The 17,206-nt window shown below is 41.2% G+C and overlaps 2 protein-coding genes across 2 annotated transcripts in view; one reads left to right on the top strand and one right to left on the bottom strand.

Annotated features, from left to right (window-relative positions):
* LOC104963725 (inactive serine protease PAMR1-like) overlaps positions 1–6,532 on the top strand; it is an 18,669-nt gene extending 12,137 nt beyond the window's left edge. Inside the window, exon 5 of the mRNA XM_010792366.1 lies at positions 6,367–6,532. Within this exon, the coding sequence (XP_010790668.1) occupies positions 6,367–6,532 (166 nt within the window). The remainder of the gene's footprint in view (positions 1–6,366) is intronic.
* A 1,626-nt stretch (positions 6,533–8,158) lies between these two features.
* On the bottom strand, positions 8,159–16,966 carry pamr1b (peptidase domain containing associated with muscle regeneration 1b). Its single transcript, XM_010792310.1, has 10 exons — positions 16,752–16,966; positions 15,943–16,050; positions 13,709–13,879; positions 13,349–13,540; positions 12,258–13,118; positions 11,993–12,169; positions 11,257–11,323; positions 10,828–11,057; positions 9,259–9,617; positions 8,159–9,180 (listed from the first exon to the last, which is right to left on the bottom strand). Exons 1-10 carry the CDS (start codon positions 16,963–16,965, stop codon positions 8,602–8,604), a joined length of 2,958 nt encoding a protein of 985 aa, XP_010790612.1. The 5' UTR covers position 16,966; the 3' UTR covers positions 8,159–8,601.
* Positions 16,967–17,206: the final 240 nt, after the last annotated feature.

The following is a 17,206-nucleotide window of genomic DNA, read 5'->3' as shown; positions in this document are numbered from 1 at the left end:
TAGGTCCTATCTATCTGAACGCTCTCAGTTTGTACGTGTCAACGATGAATCTTCCATGCAAACCAAAGTTAGCCATGGAGTGCCACAGGGCTCAGTGCTTGGACCTATTTTGTTCACACTAATCGAATCATTCTGTAAACTTTCATTGTTATGCGGATGATACTCAACTATATTTATCAATCAAGCCTGATGAAATTAATCATCTAAATAAAATTCAAGACTGCCTCAAGGACTTAAAAACGTGGATGACCTTAAATGTTTTGATGTTAAACACGACCAAAACTGAAGTTATTGTACTTGGCCCGAAGAATCTACGAAACAAATTATCTAAAGATATACTAACTATGGATGGCATTAATTTGGCCTCCAGTGAGACTGTAAGGAATCTTGGTGTTATATTTGATCAGGATTTATCCTTTAACACCCACATAAAATCAATTTCAAGGACCGCCTACTTCCATCTACGTAACATTGACAAAAATCAGGCATATCTTGCCTCAAAACGATGCAGAGAAACTAGTCCATGCTATTTGTTACTTCAAGGCTGGATTATTGTAACTCCTTATTATCAGGGTGTACCAAGAAGTCAGTCAAGTCGCTTCAGCTGATTACAAAATGCTGCAGCTCGTGTACTAACCAGAGTTAAGGAAAACGGGACCACATTACTCCTGTTCTGGCTGTCCTTACACTGCTCCCTATAGAACACAGGATAGAATTTAAAATTCTTCTTCTCGCCTACAAAGCCCTTAATGGGCAGGCGCCATCTTACCTTAAAGAACTCATTATACCCTATTGTCCTACTAGGGCATTGCGTTCCAAGAATGCAGGGTTGTTGGTTGTTCCTAGAGTCTCTAAAAGTACAATGGGAGCCAGAGCCTTTTCTTATCAAGCTCCACTTTTGTGGAATCAGCTTCCAGTTTGTGTTCGGGCGGCAGACACCCTATCCGTTTTTAAGAGTGCGCTTAAGACCTTCCTTTTTGATAAAGCTTATAGTTAGGGCTGATTAGATTCAGCCCCTAGTTTTGCTGATATAGGCTTAGTTTGTCGGGGGACATCTTACTTCTTCCTTCTCTCTGTCTATACCTGTGTACTCTCATGTTCCGATTAACCCAGCTTCCCCAAATTTCTTTCTTTTTGGTGTCTATATATGCTGGGATCCGGAGTCATGGATGATCCTGCGGTCCTGTGTCATGGATTGCGAGTCCTGGATCTTGAGTCCTGGCTGTGGTCCTGGATCATAAGTCCTGGATGGATATACTCGTGGATTCATCTTCCTATTATACACACATGCATTTCCAAACATTTGGACTACCTATGTTGCAAATGTAGTATCTTTTCAATTTACACACGGCATCTATTGCACGTCTGTCCGTCCTGGGAGAGGGATCCCTCCTCTGTTGCTCTCCCTGAGGTTTCTCCCATTTTTCCCTTTAAACTGTGGGTTTTCTCTGGAAGTTTTTCCTTGTACGATGTGAGGGTCTAAGGACAGAGGGTGTCGTATTGTCATACTGATATTCTGTACAAACTGTGAAGTCCACTGAGACAAATGTAACATTTGTGATATTGGGCTATATAAATAAACATTGATTGATTGATTGATTAGTTACAAAACTTAAACTGAAGTTCACATTTCTTTAAATGTTATGTATCCATGTTAACTGAAAAAACAGAACACAAGATACATGATGTCAAAACCATGGAGGAGATAAGGTTGGGACCATCGTTGAGTCATACTAACTTGATATTTGTCTTATTTGCCTCATGACCCAGAGTGACTCAATGTGGGTGACTTATATCTCCAATGGTCTGACTGATCTTTTTTGTCCTCCACCATCAGTTCGCACCCCCAAAATGGGTAACAAAAAAGGGCGCTTTTTAAGGTAGCCTACTCAAAGACACTTTACATATCCAGGTAAAAATAAATAAAACATACATAAAGCGATGCTGAAAAAACGACAATGGCTGTCTTTTATGTGGAGTAAAGGGCTAAGTATTCTTCATCTGAAGTGCTTGAAGCCCTTCCCCGTAAACTTCTTCGATATTGGAATCAGAGAAAACGTTTTTGGAACTTTCTGAAACAAACCGATTTCCTAAAGACCATATCAGCAGAAGTGAAAACGCCTGAACAGCTACCAACACTTTTGCATTCAGACATAACCAGACAATACTTTGCAAAAAACAATTAATTTCAAACCTACAGTACACCAACATGTAGTTTGACAGTCGTTTTTTAAACCACAACATTATAACAAGAGGCCTTAAGGGTGGATGGATTGTTCATCAGAGCGTGTGACTTTGACATAGGAGCCCACATTACGTAATTGCACCCTAACCTATGGTAATCTATAAGCAGGACATACACTGATCTGTTATAAGAGCTCTTTTGAGAGGAGAGAACTTTCCCAAACGGTAAAGTATCACTCAAGTTCATCCTCGTATTGCTCATCCGTCTGCCCATGAGAGTAGGTAAAGTGCAGTGTTATTGCAATGATGTTTGGGTCAGTGCTCTGCATGCCTTTAAAGCTTATTGGACTAGAAATGAGAGCATAGGGAGTAATACAAGCAGATTCCCCAAACTGCTTCATGAAAAAGATAAACGCTGACTAAGCCGTGTGAGTGGAGCACCTGGCTGCTGTGTGGCAATATCTGTGCGAGCACTGAGCAGCACTAATTAGATTTATTAAAGTACATAATTAAAGATGTAATATCTACAAAACGTACAATTCAAGACATAAAGCTTGTCCATGGCATTATATCACTATTATGTATGATCAATTTGTTGTAGGATCTCATGGTCTGGCTTGTCAGGTCATGACATGTTTTTTATAACTGAAAACTATCTTTCCTTCTAAGACCTGTCATGAAGCAATAGATACATTTGAACTCTGCTGTGATTCCTTGCGCTCCATGCAAGGTTGTAGGAGATGGTGTAGCATGTGATCTGAGGAATGTACAACCTGGCATAGGTTAATTTAGGTATACATTAGAGCTCAATATGTAAAAGCTTAAAAGTAGACGGTTCTTTTTCAGCACTCGTGTTCTGGGTATAGCTCATAGCCCGAAAGCTCAACTTAGCACTTGGTATATCCTTTGGCCAGTACCAATCGATAGATTGGATTCTGACTTAAAGGTCCCATGACATGCTTTTCCGGTTATTATCCGTCCCCTTGTGTGTTATGTAGCTTCTTATGCATGTAAACGGTCTGCAAAGTCACAAACCCTCAAAGTACACCCTGTAGCGAGTAAAACTCTAACACTGTCTATGCTGCCCCAGAATGCCTCGTTGGACATTTCTCTTTTTCAAAATGTTTCTTCCGGGTCATAGTGACGTAACGACGACAAAATGGACCACATGTGTGTGTGTGTGTGTGTGTGTGTGTGTGTGTGTGTGTGTGTGTGTGTGTGTGTGTGTGTGTGTGTGTGCTCAGACTGAGCTCCGCGGTGTCTCGCTGTCTCGCAGATCCCACGCAGCCACCAGGAAACGACACCAGTAATCCAGCTCAAACTGTCCACTCCTCGAGCCTCAAAGGGCGGAGCAGCGAGCCCCGCAACATCCCGCAAGCCGTTTAGGACAGAGAGTGAATACACATACTATACAGAGATGCTGTATGATAAACCAATGTGATTTTGGAACATTGAACAATGTACATTTATTCTAGTAGACCTCAACAATGGAATTATGATCAGTAGAAATGGCCATTTCATGGGACCTTTAAACAAACGGAAGTGCTGAATTATCACATTGGTTAAGAAATTTCAAAAGCAGTTCGCTTTGTAGGATAATAAATAGATGTATGGCTTTTTGTCCATTAAAATGCAAGTACAGGCCAACCTCCCCCTTTGGTCTGGCCTGCTTATGAAAAAAAGACAACCATCTTTACGGTGGCCCTGAAGTGCAAGACACCACAGCATTTCAGAAAACACCACAGCATTTCAGAAAACGCCACAGCATTTCACATTGGACGGAAAGGGTATTCCTTTAGGGAAAACACTTCTTGTGACGCTTTGTGATTGGTCAGCACCCGACAGACATAAATAAAGCAGCGACTGTATTCGACATGACACAGACGATCTATCTCCAGATGCTGGAGATTGGAACAGTCCTTCGGCGGCACTCGATGACGTAGTATCCTTGAAATATTGGCTTTGAAGCCAGTTTCCTCGAGATTGAGAAACGGCCAGTCTGTGTTTTGTGACCTCTGAGTGTGTGCTAACAGCTAACGGCTGATGTGTTGGGACCATAGGTTGGGACCATAGACTGTATAAGGTTGGGACATGTTGCGCTGTAGGGTGCTGACCGATCACGAAGCGTCATTTCTTGACTGGCAGCAAAAACAACCAATCACAGCAGTGCTTCTCTGGCTGGCTCTGTCCAATCACAAACAAGAAGTGTGAAATGCTGAAGTGTTTTCTGAAATGCTGCGGCGTTTTCTGAAATGCTGTGGTGTTTTGTGAAATGCTGCGGTGTTTTCTGAAATGCTGTGGTGTTTTGTGAAATGCTGCGGCGTTTTCTGAAATGCTGTTGGCCTCAAAACAATGCATGTACTGGCCTGTGAAGGAAAGTCAACACAGGAATGTCAGGATCTTACTCTTTATGCAAACCAGCATGTAACCCAGTTGGGTAATCTTCACCCTCCGCACCAAAAATATAACACATGTCGCTGCAAGAAGCTGTGACTCAGGCCTGTTTCCCTTGGCAAGTCTTTGTCCAATGTAGCTACAGAGCACCAAGTAACTCTCCTTTTCCCATGGCAAGTTGGTAAATTAACATCACTAATTTATTCCCTTTCTTTGCAATTTATTGATGTTTAATCTAAGCTCTTCAATTGGCGTACCCTTCTAAAAACTAGCTATAAAAAAAAACAGGACAGCAAAATCATCATCATGTGCACTGCAATCTGTCCTTCTCTCTGCATGGTATCCTATAGTATGTAATGAAACCTTTTGGATTGGATTCATCCTAAATTTGGGTGTTTTTAATGTTGTGCATTTGAATAAGGATCTGTGATATACAGCTACACCATTTGCATCTGCCTCTGTAGAGGGGGTACATTAACCTTTAATGGCTTTGGTCAGTGCTGGTGTCCTCTCAGCAGCAATCAGAAAACCAAGAAGTGTTACGAGGATGTTGGAAGGTAATAAAGCTGGCACGTCTTTAGAAATAACCCGGGGAGGTTAGGAGGCTCCTTTGGGGGGGAGGTTAATGCAAGTATTGAGCTGTGTGCAAAGCCTTGGATATTTGCTCATGTTTTGGTGAACAGGCGAACCAAGGAAATGTTAATGTCCCACCAAACAAAGGAATCACACCTGCCTGAAAATACTGCATATTATCTGCTCCACTATTCCTCGATCTTGCTATCTCTTTACTCACTTTTCCTCATTCTCCCTTGCTCAGTTAAGCAGCAGCTTGAATTCATGCAGGCTTTCTGGTGGAGTCAAACAATCACAGCCATAATAAATCATATTGCTCTGGCTGTGCATAGGCCTGCATACAGTGTGGATGAAAACACAGCCGGTGCTTTACATCAGCACAACAAAATTGCTTTTTGTGTGGAAACATCTGTGTGTTATATATTTATTCAAGGCTGTGAAGTGAATGGATGGCTATCTACCATTTCATGTAGGTATATATGGCCGGTAATGACTGAATGATACCCCGCTCCGTTTAGGTACTGTATGTATAAGAGGGACGAAGGAATATAAAAATAGTTGTGGGGGAACCAACTGGGTGAGCTGCTATGGGTATGATAGAAAATGGGATAATAAAATACAGACATACATTGCTGCAGTATGAAGCTAGTGATCCCACTGATCACTAGGTTAAAACCAACAATTAAGTGATCCTTCCTACAAGTACTGCCTGTGTAACCAAAGCCTGTACATAGTTTGTTTAATCCCCCTGTGCCATAGAACCCCATTAATGATGCATAAATGTTAAATAAGCTGTAAATATATCTCAATAACCAATTTACTCTCGTTTGAGTAAAGTTTGCTAAAACTATACCCTAACTTAATACTTAAATTATGTATTAAACAGTTACATCTCCAATAGGAAAGGGCAAGACAAAAATGAGTTGAGACAAGAATTATCCTTAAATGTAAACGATCAGGACATCCTCTTAGTGGTCCCACGTTGTTATGTCAGAGAAGAATACTAACAACGGAGCTGTGTGTGGATCCTTAGTGCCAAAATGTTCTAGCTCTAAGAGGTTTTCTCACACTGAGCACAAACCATAAGGCAGCCTAACTGGGAATCTGGACCGAAACCTAAACATTTTGTATGTCTGGTGTTAAGTATTTTGCCCCTCTGCCTCTCTGGTGTTCAATATGGTGGTCTCATTGTAGAATTTTCTCATCATTATCCAGGTACTTTACTGAGGGTTACATCTCCGTTCCCAGGATAGGACAGGACTCTGTGAAGTGTTGCCCTGTGAGCTCACCGGGGCCTGTGAACACGCAGACTCCCAGCCTGAGTGGAGAGGACTCTGCCCTGGGAAACATGGGACAATACCAGGCTGTTGTTCCACTTTAGTAAATGGGTGAAGGAAAGACAGATAGTCTTTGAAAGATGTTGGTCCTTTGAGTGCAAAAGCTTAGCAGTTTTGCATTCCTGTAACAATGATGGAAGATATAGAATAAGCTTAACATGTTTGTAACTGATCTTTCAGATTGCTTTTGAAAGTATTTAAAAGACAAAAGCACTTTAAAAATGTAAATACAAACGTTTTAATAATTATTTAAACTGAAATACTTCCAGGACAAGGGTAATGCATTCTCTTTTTGGCACGTTGAAGTCTAACTGCCATTTTAATAAGCAGGAAAGGGAAGAAGTCCAGAGGAAGAAACGGTGAGAACAATCCATCTGGGAAACGTAGAGGCATAATTACTCTGACAACTTCAGGCTATTTAGGTTTTGGAAATCTGTATCATGTTTTAGGCTCGTCCAGATCCTGCTGTAAATAAATAAAATGTTTTACATTATTAATTTACATGTTGTTAACCAGCTTTCCAAATGGAAGAAATAAAGTAGAAGGATATAAAGTTAAATATCGTGTGACCTTGTCACTTAAGGAGTATATCAGTCTTTCACTAAGGAAAGCTCCAAACATTAATACTCCTCTTCCAAGAGCAGTCTTTTCTCCCTGCCTATAACTGTCAAACTTCATTTTGGAAATCGGGTCTTGAATGCACTAATCAATGAATCACATTTGTCATGTAAGGGATCATTGGTGAGATGTTTGTCTTTTTTTTAATAATACACAACTTCACTCTCATCAGCTTCATCTCCAGCCATAGCAAAAAGCTGATGAAAAATCTACGAAAAACAAAAGTTGCACCTGCCAGGCGCCAGTTGACAGACAGAGTTGTACTTCTTTTACTACACAGGCTCCTTGTTTTATCTCAACAAAAAAAATGTAAGCCAGCGCCCAGCTCCATATGCTCTGCCAGAGTTTTAATAAAGATTCAAGTTCCCTCACCTTTGGAGCTTCCTGTCGGAGGCTTAAAGACTTGGTAACATCTTTTAAAAAACTGGAGAAAAACAGTGTCAGTTTTTGACGATTTAATTGTTTATTTGATTTAGTTTGATATGATTGAGTTTTATTTCATAACGTCTTTGCACCTTTAAACTGCCTGAATGTGCAAGTCTCATTGGTATAGTTTGGAGTACTAAAATGTTTAAACCTTTATTTACCTGTGCAAAGTAAATGTAGTTACAATTATTTTAACTATTTGGAAGGCATTGAAATAAAAACCAGTAAACCTACAACCAGAGTCCAGCTCCTCTACTCATCTATTGGAGATAAAGTAATTGTGTATTCTTTATTACCCCCTTTTGGAAGTCAAGATATGCTGCAGCTCGTCTCTATGTAGACTCACTAGTGAATAATGGAGGAGGGTCAGAATGGAAGTAATTGATTTAATTTGAGCACAGAAAAGGGATTTGATCTGTGAATAACGTGCTCCGTTTATGGTTGTGAAAATGGTGTTTCTGTGACCTCGATTCATTTGCCTCACAGCACAAACCCACTGTGTGCTTCATAGAGCAAATATAAGATTTGTCTTTCGCAATATAATGATACCAATCAGTCAGCAGAATATATTCCTTCAAGCAAACATACGGAGTTACACTATGATTAAATATAAGACACAGACAAGCTTTAACACACCCACATGTTTTAATTAAAATCGTCGTCATTTTTCTGTCTTTTGATACGATATATACATCCCTTGCGTCATATGAATCGATAGAATAATCCAGTACATTACAACATATATATATATATACATCCCATTGAGTACAATACAATCCATGTCAGCCAGAGGCGTATAATGGTTTTCTGGTCATTTTCAAGTCTGTAACCTCAGGCTGAGGGACCTGAAAGGCTGATTCCCAGCACATTTAATGTGTTAGCACCCCCTTCAGTTAGAGCACTGTGTTGTCAAGTGTTTCCAGTGCTTCTGCATTGAGAAAGAAAATGCCCTTGTGCAAGAAAAAAAAGATTAAAAAGCACTGAAAAACAGAAGAAAGATGTGTGAAAGAACTGTAAGATATGAAGCTGTTTTGAAGCATAGAGAGAACGACGTCATACAGTAAGATTTTCATTTCATATTGCTCTCTATCCAGTCTTTGAAGTTGGCTACACGTGTGTAAACTGTGTAGAGGTCAGGATTACACTCCCCTTGGTCATAGCCAAAGCTCACTAGTCCCAGAAGTCTCCACAGCCCTTTGCCCCCCCCCGGCACCTTTGTGCTGAGAGAGGGATTCTGCCTGCTGCTGGCTTGGTTCTCAGAGAGGGCGGGGAGGACGAGGATTCCCCCCGTGTCAGAGGGACATATGTTAGAGGGTTCATAGTCAGGCTTCTGGCTGGCACAGAGCATATTGTCCGTGACGCCAACTGGCACGCCGTAACGAGCATACTGCTGCTCACAGGGAACAACATCGGCAAGGTGAACGAGCCCAACCCTTGCCTTCTCATCAGGACCTAAACTTGGGTCAGGCAGAGGAGACCAGCCAGTCACAAGCCCCTGCTCAGAGCTCACCTCTTCCCCCTGGCTTTCTGAGAGGCACAGGGCCAGGACCTTTTCTCCGATTCTTGCTTTGTCCAGTAACTTGACAACAGCCATGTCAGAGTCGAGGATATTGGGGTCGTAGTTTGGATGAACAGCTATGGAGGCCACCTAAAGGGGAAATAAAGACTTAGGGTGCAAGTTTGTTGAAAAGGATCACTAAAATAAAAAATATCTCCACAGGCTTACCCTCAGGTGTTGAAGACCTTTACTTTCACGGTGGTCGTCACGATACTGCTTCCCTACCACCACCTTGATTTTCGCAGCATCAAGAGGATACACTTTCCCCAGCTCTGTCACACAGTGCGCTGCGACCACCACCCTCTTTTGATTGACCAGAGCCCCACTGCACACCAGCTGCCAGTCAGAGGGCTGACTGTAGCTGCCAGGTCCTGCTCCACCGTTCCCCTTCAGGGACCCTGCCTGGCCGCCTGCCTTGGTCACCTTGGTCTCAGCTCCGTTGGTGGAGCGGCGGTAGATGGCTGCCAGCCAAGGCCAGTGAGCCTCTGCCGGCCTCTCTGGGTCAAAGGTTGGATGCTTCCCACACACTGCCAAATAGGAGGTGACAGGATGAGAGGACAGGGTGAAGAATACAGAAAAAAAAAAGAGACTGTGTCAACACTGTGGGACTGTCTTTGATTGGTCTTTCCCTTCTGAGAGCCTTTTTTTTGCACATAAAGTAATGTCTGAAAGATTGTGTGCCAACATGCAAAGCAGTAGCATAATTGGAGCGAAATACTCAACAGCCACACTATCTTGTGAAATGTGAGAGCCTCTAACTCATGAAAGAAGCCTTCGACAACCTCTATATAGTGTTTTAACACAATTAGGCATCTGTCCAACCCTCCCCATTCCTACAATTATTTAAAAAAATCTTCTACAGGAGATTGAAATATCTTATTACCATGAATAATAGTAAAGTAATACATAAACAGACTTAACATCTTAACACTTTTTAGACTTCCAGGCAGATTCTTACAACTTTTACGTTCCACGATGTTGTGATCACCAGCACATAGAAAAGGACCTTCAGGGTTCGTTGACCTTGTTGTGGATGTGTGCACACACCAATTAATTTAAAGTAAAAAAAGACCAGATACCTTTTTATGCTGTCCACAAAGAGAAGCCAGTTTAGTGATTGTTTCAAATAGCGATGTAAGTGCCTGGCTCGTTGTTTTTCTTCAATTAACAAAATCACAAAAACTATTTTAAAGTCTGGTGTTGAAATGTTGAGTCCGCCACTCTGTGTCGCAGCAACCATTGGTAGTGCGCAGAGTTCTCTTTTACATCACTATTATAGTGATGGGAAGGTAAACTGTGAATGGATCTACCCTTCTACAGAGCTGTCACAGCTTGTGTATTTACATTTACAAACTCAGAATGTATTGAAAGTTGAAACTGTTGTGTATGTACTTTAAGTTGTACATGTTTAACTCTTGCTTCATCTATTTCATAGTGCAGCGGTTCATTTCAGCTCATATCATCTTAGTAGCTTAGGGAAGTAAGTCTGAGGACTACAGCTAGCTGAAATTCCTAAAAGATGCTGTCAATGTGGTGTTCAATGTCTGCATTTCGAGGCAGTGATAATATTTCAGGAAAGTCTGTGTGCACACAGTAGACTTTAATAATATTTGTTCACTAGCTCAATGTCTCCCGAGTCATTTTCTATGCAATTATCATTGTTTAAAATGTGTGTCCATGAGTTTGTTCTGTGAGAGGGTGGTGGTCCAACAACAAGCAGTCCTCTGCTGCCCTCACCTGGTGAACAGGACACATGACGCCCGCTCCATTTCCCAGTCTTCAAGCACGTGCGGCGAGAACTTCCAGAGTGGTGGTAGAAAGCTGAGACACACTCGTACTCTATGAGCGAGTAAAGGTGGTGGAAGCCCTCGGGCAACTGGGATTGCACGGAGGGGGCTTTAGTGGGGTCGTTAGACTGGAATAGTGAGCTCAGCCCAGAAGAGTAGAGCTTGTGCACAGGTGTCTTTCTGAGGAGAGAAGAGGGGGGAAGTGTATGTGGAGATACCTTTTGTTGAATAAATGCTGTGCATGTAAATGTTGAGTAAATTGGGTATGAGTGCAGAAAGATGGCATTAGACCTGTTGATTTAGATTTCTAGTCACTTAATAGTAAATTATCTACAGTACTGTTTGTACATGATATAGCGTGAAGCATTGGTAAACATACCTGGAGGTTGCCTGAGGAGGTAGAACTCTCTGTTTAACCAGCTCTGACACTTTGGGCTCCCGGCATGCTGCAAATAAACACACATACATCCCACATACAATATAAACACCAAAGTCCCATTAACATCAGCTGTGATGTCACAGAGCTACTGTAACTAAGATATTGACTGGAATTTGTAAAGGGAAAACCGTGCCATGCTTTAACTGCATTCATGTGGTGTGGGTAAATACAAAATAATAATACCCAACTGGAAATATCCTTTGGCTGCTGTATATCCTCCAACAGCATTACTTGCTTTGTCCTCTATCCTTCGCTATTACATTTGTGAGGAAGTTGATTTAATCACTTACCTTTTGGCAAAGAGCTCATGAGATTCCAAACCATTTACTATTTAAATTACCATTTAAAACTTGATGGATCATTGTACTGCAAAAATCCCACTTGTATTTAATGTGAGCATTTTATTAAGTATTTCAGAACTACTTAATAGCCTTTATATCTACATGTTTGATGGCCTGATGAAAAGGAAGAAACTCATGACCTGTCATTTTCACTTCAACACTGAGTCTGCATTACCATTGAATGTGTCTTTGTGAATGATTTACTTTACATGGCAAACCTTATAAGAAAGTGTTTATTTAATAATTCAGTAACCATAACAAAAAATGTTGTATGTACATGCCTACAGAAACATCACCAGGAAATAGACCAAAGTAAAATCAAAGAAAGCCATTACCTCTGACACAGAGCGATTTCTTGCCACTCCATGTACCATCTGGTCTGCAGGTACGTCGAGCATCACCACTGAGAGCATAGGAGTGGTTACAGAAGAACTCCACTGTCTCAGGCTCAATCCCTGGCACCAGCTGGTGGTAGCCGTGGTAGAGTCGAGGGAGAGGTGGACAGCTTTTCTCTGCAGGACAAAAACTGACAGAAGTGAGGGTGGAGACTAACAGGAAGAGGGTGATTTTTGTTTTTATTTTTATAAAGGAGTCTCTTACCAGGGAAGCTTTGGTTGACTTCCTTCTCCTTTTCTTTTTCTTTTTCCTCCCTATCCAACTCCTCTTTTGTTTTCTCGGTGGAGAACTTATCAGTCTTTTCCTCTTTAACTGTTGTTTTTTCATTTCGTTTTCCACTCTCCTCACCTCCGCCTCTGTACAGGGTGTACTGTGTAATGTTGATTCTAGTGGGAAGGATTTTCTTCCCCAGCTCTGGAGAATCTATGGTGTTATTTTTCTCCTGTGTGTCCTTTGTATCACGTATACCAGTGTTGTTCTTTGTGGTTTCCAGTTCAATTATCTCCACTCTGTTGTCACCCTCAGCTATGACATCATTAGGGCCCACTTTGTCCTGATTTGGTTTTCCATTTACCTGCTCCTCTTTTCTTTCCTTCTCTTGTTGCCCTTTGTCATTTTTCACAATTATTATTTCTGTGATATCTGTCTCCAAGTTTGTTTTCGGGTCACCTTCTTTTTTCTCAGGTGGCTTCCCTACCTCAGGTTCTTTATTTTCTACTGTGTTCAGGCTGTTGTCTGGGCTTTCACTATCCACTTTATCTTTGCTACCTCCAGTGGGTGTCTCTAACCCAGTATGTGTTTCTTCCAGCTCTCCTTCATTCCCGCCCACAGACACAGTTTTCTCTGGAATGGTACCAGTGTATTTATCTTTGCTGTCGACTGATGTTGCATTCTCATGCCCAGTGTTTATATCTCCCCCTCCAACACTTTCTTTTACTCCAGTTGTGTTCTCTTGATCTTTCTCTGTAGTTTTGCTGATATCTTTGTCACTATCTGTTTCCTGGCCTTTCCCAGTGTCTATCGTCTTGTCTGTGTCCTTTTCTGCTTCAGTGAGAGTGTTATTAACTGTGGATAGAGAACATACAAAATATCATTACTTAATTGTAAATATGTGCTTATTGCAAATATTTTTGTACCCAGTTGGCTCGTCATGCAGAATGACTCATTTTGTGATATATTAAAGACAGACCTTATGAAATAAAGAAACAAAACTGCATGTACTTTGCAGTATTTGCACTGACTCATCCATCTTAGCTCTAATCCTTATTATGTTTTGAAAACACTTTGGTTCCGACCTTGGGTGCAAACAGGAGGAGTGCCACTCCAGGTGTTGTCGGGGAGGCAGGTTCTCTGGGAGCCCCCACTGAGCTCATAGGGCTGGTAGCACATGTACTGTAGAGCAATGAGGACATCATTAGGTCCGTAAACCAGGAAGTGGTCCCCGTGTTTCGGCTTGGGTGGTAAAGTACAGACTCTTTCCACGGGCACTGGAGACAGGAAAGAAAAATCAGGCTTGTATAATCCGCACAAAATATTTTTCCATAATCTGCATCGTCTCTAAGGCAGTACGTATGGCATCCAGACCCGATGCAAATGAAACACACATTTCCCAGATGTCTAATTTCAGCAGTATGGCAAAAATATAGATATCTTACCACACTGTGGGGCAGGAGCACTCCAGGTGCCGTCTTTCAGGCAGATGGCCGTACGGAAGCCCCGCAGCTCAAAGCCAGGGTCACAACGGAAAGTGATGCGAGCCCCCGAGTAATGAAACAGACCCTCTGTGGATCCATGGGTGGGCACTGGAGGCCTCCGACATCCCACCACTGAATGCAAATACAGGCATGCACATTTTATTCATGAACACGTCATATTTTCCAGTTTTTTTAACTGAATGCTGGATCATCCAAATTAAGGCTATGGGGATTTAGTCAGCTTTTCCAGCATACCTCAAACATGACTTTATTACTCCTCCCTGCTGTATCAGACCTTCAGTGAGTTCAACCATTTCTGGTGTTTTCAGGTCAGGCAGGTAGCCTCTGCAACAAAACCTCAGCTTTCAGACAAATAACTCTGTTTCACAAAAGTCCAAAGATTTAAAAGCATAGTCTGCTACCTAAGAGGCTCATTAATGAGTAATTTCACCCGTTGTGGTAAAGTTCACAGCAAGACTTTTACACATGGCTTGTAAATGAAGAAAAACATAGCTTTAATCAAACTGTTTAATTTTCCAGTGTTGTAAAAGAGGATTTATGAAGTGGCGTAGTAGAGATTGGTAATGTGGTATTGGAATACTGTGTTAAATCCTACTGCAACATAAAAGTATCAATGTCACAAATGGGGGAATTATTGCGTAATCTTTGCATGTGTTGTTTCTTAAGGAACGTCATGTATTTATGTCTGTCAAATTGTAAATGTTGTGGTCTGCACCACCCAACACAAAAACCCAAACACACATGTTAACACTGAGGTTTCAAACCATTGCAACACTACACACTGTGTGAGCAGGACATTTTTCTGTGTTGTTGACTTAAAGTTGGGTCCGATCCATGAAAACTGTGGTTTTAAATCTGCAAACCAAGGAACCCGTCCCTATAATCTGGGAAGTTTTTGCCTTATGGCATTGTCAACTAAGTCCCTTAGGGGATGGAAAAAGCTGTTTGCAAACCAAACGGCAAAACTAAACTATGGCTGACCTCCTTTGAATATGTGTTTACAAAGTTCAATAACTTACTGAGCATCACGACACATATTATAAGTTAATCATCATTCCTTTAGTGAATGCCTTGGAAACTATGTTGAACAGTGCACTCCAAAACAAATTAAACTCAAGAATAGATTAAACTGTGCCAGGGAGAGTGAGAAAGGAAAATAAATTATATCCTATCTTGACTTTCAACAATAATGTTTCAAGACTCTCTTATTAAGAAGGAGTTTTAGTTCAGGCTTACAACAGATGACAGGTTGATTATCGTAGACATTATATATAGCTGATGTCAGGTTAATACTTAACATTCTCCATCTGACTCCGGGCAGATATATAGACTATATTTCCTTCACAAAATGTCAGACATTAGTTGTTTTCCACTCACGACCATTAAAATTAACAGCTGAGGATTTCTCCTGGGAATACAAAGGAATGCACACTTTGTGGAATGAAACTCCTGGCTGTTTTGAAAGTGTCTCCTCCAGGGGAAAAACTGGCTCATGTTATAAAAGTACAATTGTTTCACCGTTCGTTTTATAGACTTGTATATAGCCCTGAAAATGACACCACAAAATATAAGGGAGTGCGTTCACAGGTCTGTTTTTCCAGAACTTAAAGGAGATGTGTTGGACATAAAAACAGAAGTTAGGGTCCAGACACCCATAAATAAAATACCTTTTAGGCAAACCACACCCTGATTGAGCAGTACCCGCCTGACAGATCGGAGCTCTGCCAGTTTGTTGTAAATGTCCACACAGATTTAAGTTTAAGTTGATTTCGGGTGAAAATGCCTAAGATAATTCTGGGATTTTGTCAGCGTCAATACAGTAATGTCTAACTCTAACAGATGCCTTGGGAGATGGAAAGATCAAGTCATGGCTACAGTATGAGACTTGTTTATTCTTGCATGGGATGAGAACCTTTCTTCCCTCATTTTTTATATAAATATTTTTCTTCAAGATGATCATGCTTTAGATTGGCTTTATGTGAGCTGTGGCTCAGTGGATAGAGTGCTGGACTTCGAATCAGGGGGTACTAAGTTCAAGTCCCACTGCAGTCAGCATGTCGTTATGTCTCTGGGCAAGACACTTCACCCCAGATTGCTTCTGTGGGGATTGTCCACAGTACTGATAACTCACTTTGGATAAAAATGACATGTAATGTTATGTTACACAGACTCACCATTTTCACACCTCTTGCCCGTGTAGCCAGCCAGACAGGCACAGTGGTAAGTGTAGGAACTGTCCAGGATACAAGTCCCATCATGCAGGCAAGGAGAAGAGCTGCAGGCTGTAAACACACAAGTGGTAGACATTAGTATAGAAGAAGAAATGCTGTATTTATCAGCATTATAACTATAAAATATGTATTTCTAAAGGAATGGCAGCTTAAACTACATCAAGGGTTTTATATTCAAAGCTGCTATTAAAATGTCACTTTTATTTTCCATTTCTAAATGTGTGTGGGCAGTTGTACACAGAAAGCCTCTGTTTACTTTTACTAGAACTGGCTGAGCTGCTGGTAACTTACGTTTCTGAGTTTTAAAGCTCGAGAGTGAGAACATTTCTGGAAGGTAAACACATTTTGGTCGTTCCTGACTTTCTCAACGGGCTGTGTGGGCAGTTTCAACACCCTGACGAAACGTTCAGCTGTCAGTCACGCACTGTTAAAGGCTTTATATTTGACATGAGACTGTGAGTGCCTTGGAAACTTTTCTCTTGTTTGCATCTGTTGTTACCCATTACTCACAAGAGCCTCTTTTGTTCATTGAGTCTGATTCAACAAATGACTTTTTATTCATCATCCATAAAGCAAGGACAAGACTGTTGTCATAGGATTAAGACTTGATTTTAGGTGGGAGGTTGAAATACCCCTTAGGTTATAGTAAGGATTTGGGCAAGGAACTACATAAGGTCCCCAAAAGTATAGACGTATATTATGACTGGTATATGAATAGAGAATGTAGTAAATGATACTGGTCTCTGACCTACCTGAGCTCTCCTGAAAAGTGGCAAAAAATCCATCAAAGTTCTTGTAACCATCAGACACAAAGAGTATGTGCAGACTGTTTCCAGAGCTGTGAACCGGGACAGGCCTGTTGTTCCCACAGAATCGAGCGATAACACGCGAGTTGATGCTGTCACCGTCTCTGACCTCCACGTAATCATAATGACAAGAATGGTGAAACTCCAGACTCATCATCATAAACCTGTTAGGGAAGAGGATGCATATAAGAAAACGTACATTTGCAAGATAAAATCAGAGTTCAGTTTGCTTCTAAACAAAAAACCCATAATTACAAAATATATTTAGTGTTACTCGACCTCAACACATGTATGGATTTCACGACATAAAGCAATTTTTGTTGTAATAGGTCCTGTTTTGTTTTATTTATTACCCCGGATTGTGAGAGAACTTGTGCTCCCCGACAATGCAATACCAACTG

The sequence above is a fragment of the Notothenia coriiceps genome, unplaced genomic scaffold (assembly GCF_000735185.1).
Source record: "Notothenia coriiceps isolate Sejong01 unplaced genomic scaffold, NC01 NC01_scaffold00036399, whole genome shotgun sequence".
Classification (NCBI taxonomy): domain Eukaryota; kingdom Metazoa; phylum Chordata; class Actinopteri; order Perciformes; family Nototheniidae; genus Notothenia; species Notothenia coriiceps.
The sequence above is the reverse complement of the archived record's forward strand: the minus strand, read 5'-3'. Positions and strand labels throughout refer to the sequence as shown.